General features: G+C 49.0%; 1 protein-coding gene across 5 annotated transcripts in view; it reads right to left on the bottom strand.

Moving 5' to 3' along the window:
• Positions 1 to 1,842: 1,842 nt before the first annotated feature.
• ITSN2 (intersectin 2) overlaps positions 1,843 to 4,533 on the bottom strand; it is a 163,717-nt gene continuing 161,026 nt past the window's right edge. For 4 of the 5 annotated variants that reach the window (XM_032293959.1, XM_032293960.1, XM_032293965.1 and 1 more), the window contains 2 exons: positions 3,516 to 3,689; positions 1,843 to 2,755 (listed from right to left, as the gene is read on the bottom strand). In XM_032293959.1, coding sequence (XP_032149850.1) covers positions 2,598 to 2,755; positions 3,516 to 3,689 — 332 coding nt within the window. In that variant the 3' untranslated portion in view covers positions 1,843 to 2,597. The remainder of the gene's footprint in view (positions 2,756 to 3,515; positions 3,690 to 4,533) is intronic. The other variant, XM_032293961.1, reaches the window with a different exon arrangement.

The following is a 4,533-nucleotide window of genomic DNA, read 5'->3' as shown; positions in this document are numbered from 1 at the left end:
GAGTAGTTCATATTTATTGAGCTCCTGTTGTGAATCAGGATGCCTGTGAGGTACTTTGTTCACTGAAAAGTTTTCACAGCAATATACTACTATCCTGTCCCGACCACAATGCTCTGAGGCTTGGTGAGCTGCTCAGAGGTGGCAGTGTTCTCTCAGGCCAGTCCCTCAGGTGCCACACAGCACGTGTTTATCCCCTTCCCTGGGGGAGTGGGAGTCGAGTGCCCCTCCCCCCATGGCACTTGCTCCTGAAGAGCACTGGAGGGACCTGCTGGGGGGATCCTCAACAGAGGGGAGACTTCCAGGCGCGTGAGGCACATATGCCAGGTCCTGCTGGGGTGGAGGTACGGAGACTCAGGCACACCCCACATCCTCCCAAAAGTCAGGCTTACATTTGATTTCTCAAGGGGCAGATGTATGTTCCTAGGTGGAAGGGGACAGCTGGAGTGGCCCGGTGTGCCAATGCTCTGTTTGGTCCATGGTTTCATAGAGGTTGTCTGACTCTGGTCCTGAGGGTCCTCTGTCCTAAATCTGACCAAAGAGTCCTGTTGTATCTAGCAGTGGAGAAATGGCACTTGCCATAGTTCATCCCAGTGAGGATTATAGTCCCCACAGCCCTGGGAACACAGGACGGTTCCGTAGCTCTCGTGCCAAGTAAGCCTAGAGCTGGGTTTGAGTCATCAGGGGCAGCCTTCCTGCTGACATCAGACAAGCTGGCCTTGTGACCAACAAGCTCCAACCCTAGAGACAGCCAGCAGTTCACTCTGCTCAGTGAGACTGGGCCTGACTAGCCAGAGTCTCCCACAAGCAAGCAGTACATTCAGTTCTTCTGGTTTCATATATCCAGTGGCATCTTATCTTTTTTTATGTCTATGTTTTAACCAATCAGTGCCCAGGATCTATAACTGAGTGATGGATTTTTAAATCTGAATGTGCCGGTTCTGTTTTCCAGCCCTTTGTCCAGCAATTATGTTTAAAGAGAAGCAGGGGCTATGGTGGAGGCCCAAGCCCTTGGGACATTTGAATCTTTCCTGGTTCCTCCAGCTGCCTGGAGACCTGCTCCCTTAGAAATCAGGGCCCTGGCAACTCAAGTGATTCCTTCAAAAGGACATATCTGGCCGGGCACAGTGGCTCATGCCTGTAATCCCAGCACTTTGGGAGGCTGAAGCAGGCGGATCACTTGAGGTCAGGAGTTTGAGACCAGCCTGGCCAACACGGTGAAACCCCTGTCTCCACTAAAAATACAAAAATTAGCCAGGTGTAGTGGCACATGCCTGCAGTCCCAGCTACTTGGGAGGCTGAGGCAGGAGAATTGCTTGAACCCGGGAGGCAGAGGTTGCAGTGAGCTGAGATCACACCACTGCACTCCAGCCTGGGTGACAGAGCAAGACTCTGTCTCAAACAAAAACAAAAGAACAGATCATCTTTTCCCTGTTTTTACTCATTAATCCAGAGGTTTGGTGTGTAAGACCTTTGTGCATTTCTTTGCTGTAAGTTACCCTGAAGTTATCACTCAATGGGGCAAGCTGAAGGACGCAGAGGGTCAGTAGCTCCAATAGAGATCATCCATTTCACCCACTAAAGAAAGCCAGCCCCAGAATCACGGGGTAGATTCACCAAAGTCACAGAGCAAGTTAGCAGCAGACTCTAGATGAGGCCCTGGGTCTCCGGACCTCATCCCCACCCTGTCCTTGGTTTTTCCCACTTACCAGGAAGGAAATTTGGTTTCATTATAGGCAGGTTCTGAAGTTACCTTTTAGGAGCCTTTCATCTGGCTAAGAAAATTAAAAAGAAGAAAAAAAAACCTTTCATCTAGAAAGTAAATGAGTCAGGCTTTGAAAGAAGTTCCATCCATAAATGTATGTCTTTATTCTCTGTCTGTACATATTGGCAATGATAAAGCTTAAAGATGCATGTCCTATGAAATATGCAACGACAATGAATTTACATAAATAATTTATACTTCAGAAAATTAAAGTTGAAAAATATTTTCCACATTATTAGAGTTCACAGTATTTAAATCAAGCTTTCCCACTTAAATTTCAGACTATATTGTCTTAGCAGAGAATGATAAAATCTAATCAGGAGTAAAATGGTCAAGTTTCTGTTTTTATTCAGTGCACAAGTAGACGCTATTTCAGTATCAGGTTGCGCAAGCGCCAAGGCTGCAGCATCTCATCCCGACTCCTCCCCTCCTGAGTGGCTGTGACCCAGCAGAGGTCACTGGCGTGGAATGGTTACAGCGTCACCAACCCACTCCACAGTGGACACATTCAACCGAGCGGTAATGTCTGGTGGTCTGATGCCTCATTTCCATGTAATACTTTTATAGCCCTGAAAATGGAAACCTTGGCATCTAAACACAGCTGAACATGTGAACACTAGGACAAGGCACTGTGCTCAGGGGTTTGGTTTCTTTCTAGGAAAGGTGTTTGCATAGATTGCTTGCGGTTTAGTGTGCAGGAAAGCAGAGCCCCCAGCATGCGTGGCTTTGTGAGGGGTGAAGCTGCATGGTGCTCCCTCAGCCCCAAGAGAGCGCAGTCTCTCATTCTCCAGCCCAGCCTGTGGGCAGACCCCTTGGTTCTGTCCTTTTGAACCCCCTACAGGAGAGTTTTTTGCTCAAAAAGCTGCAGGTCAAAGCGGACCCAAACCTCCCCGGTGGGGACCTCGTGCAGCAGCAGTCGGCGGGTCATCGGGCCTTTGCTTTCCAGTTCTGTGCGAATTTTTGCCACTGGAACTTCAGTACGACCCAGGAAATCTGGTGAGTAAACATAGAGTCAGAAGTCTTTCTTCTTTATAAAATCATTAAGGAGCTACATCCGGAAGAGTGTCTGAAATAGGATTCATAAAAGCTTGAAATCTGAAACAAGGAACTTCTTTTGGTTCATGGGTGTTTAATACTGTGAATGGATGCATGGGGAATGATAGCAGGTTTGCGTAAGAGAAGCTGCCCATGTGGAATTTAAATCTTCATTCTTTGTTTTTTTTTTGAGACAGAGTGTCGCTCTGTTGCCCAGGCTGGAGTGCAGTGACACAATCTCTGCTCACTGCAACCTCCACCTCCTGCGTTCAAGTGATTCTCCTGCCTCAGCCTCCTAAGTAGCTAGGATTATAGGCACATGCCACCATGCCTGGCTAATTTTTGTATTTTTAGTAGAGATGGTGTTTCACCATGTTGGTCAGGCTGGTCTCGAACTCCTGACCTCGTGATCCTTGGCCTCCCAGAGTGCTGGGATTAAAGCTGTGAGCCACTGCACCTGGCTCAAATCTCCATTCTGGGAATGTTCCAGGAGCAGTATTTACATCATGCATGTAGGGAGTGATGGGTCAAAGACCTGAAACACATCTAAGGCCACCCCCTGCCCTGAGAAAAGGCATACACCTGCTGCCAAAGTGGGATGACACAGGCCTGTGTCACTTCCCTGAAGTGGCAGGGGGGTCTGCACACAGCTGAGGCCCTAGGATCTGGACTCTAGGATCTAGGAAACTGGGAAAGCCCCTGGCTGAGCACCACTTACCATCTGGTGAGAACTGGTCTCTGTCAAACAGGGTGAGACACAGCACATCTTGGTAGAGATCCTTAATAAAGAACTGGCAGTTAAAATTCCACTTGGGATTGAGTGTGTCTTGAATGGTCCTGGTGGTGTAGCTCTGGGAGCCCATGCTGATTTCGCAGTATGGGTTGCTCTTTCCTGAACAAAAAGCACAGACATGTGGCGCATGCAGGTAAAATGAGTGACTGACAGTGCCCTCCTGAGCAGAAGCAGGATCCCACATAATGTGTCACTCTAGACCACAGTAGCAGGAGCCAATGCCTGGAGCACCATATCCCTGTGGTCTAGTGACAGGGTCTTTGAGTTCCCAGTAGTGACAGCAGCATACAGCCGGGGAGTGGCCGAGAGCTCCACTGCCAGCATGTAGCAGCACTGCCTACGGAGCAAGCCTGGGTGAGTATCACTGCAACCTGCCGCATGCTTCCTCAACGCAGACACACTTGGGAAGGCAGGCACTGGTGCTTACTGGGGGAAACAGTGATAAGAATATTGGTCCAATATGGGCATTTTAGTGGCACTGGACACATTGACTATTAAAAAGCATCCCATCATTCAGTGTTCAGAAGAGTCATCAGTGGCTGAGTGCGATGGCTCACACCTGTAATCCCAGCACTTTGGGAGGCCAAGGCGGGCCAATCACTTGAGGTCAGGAGTTCGAGACCAGCCTGGCCAAAATGGTGAAACCCTGTCTCTACTAAAAATACAAAAATTAGCTGGGCATGGTGGCGCACGTCTGTAGTCCCAGCTACTCGGGAGGCTGAGGCAGGAGAATTGCTTGAACCCAGGAGGTGGAGGTTGCAGTGAGCCAAGATCGCGCCATTGCACTCCAGCCTGGGTAACAAGAGCGAAACTCCGTCTCAAAAAAAAAAAAATTACAAAAATTTGCCAGGCGTGGTGGTGTGTGTGTCCCAGCTACTTGGGAGGCTGAGGCACGAGAATCACTTGAACCCTGGAGGCAGAGGTTGTAGTAAGTCAAGATCGT

Source organism: Sapajus apella, unplaced genomic scaffold (assembly GCF_009761245.1).
Source record: "Sapajus apella isolate SASKATOON/1434 unplaced genomic scaffold, GSC_monkey_1.0 scaffold31, whole genome shotgun sequence".
Classification (NCBI taxonomy): domain Eukaryota; kingdom Metazoa; phylum Chordata; class Mammalia; order Primates; family Cebidae; genus Sapajus; species Sapajus apella.
The sequence above is the reverse complement of the archived record's forward strand: the minus strand, read 5'-3'. Positions and strand labels throughout refer to the sequence as shown.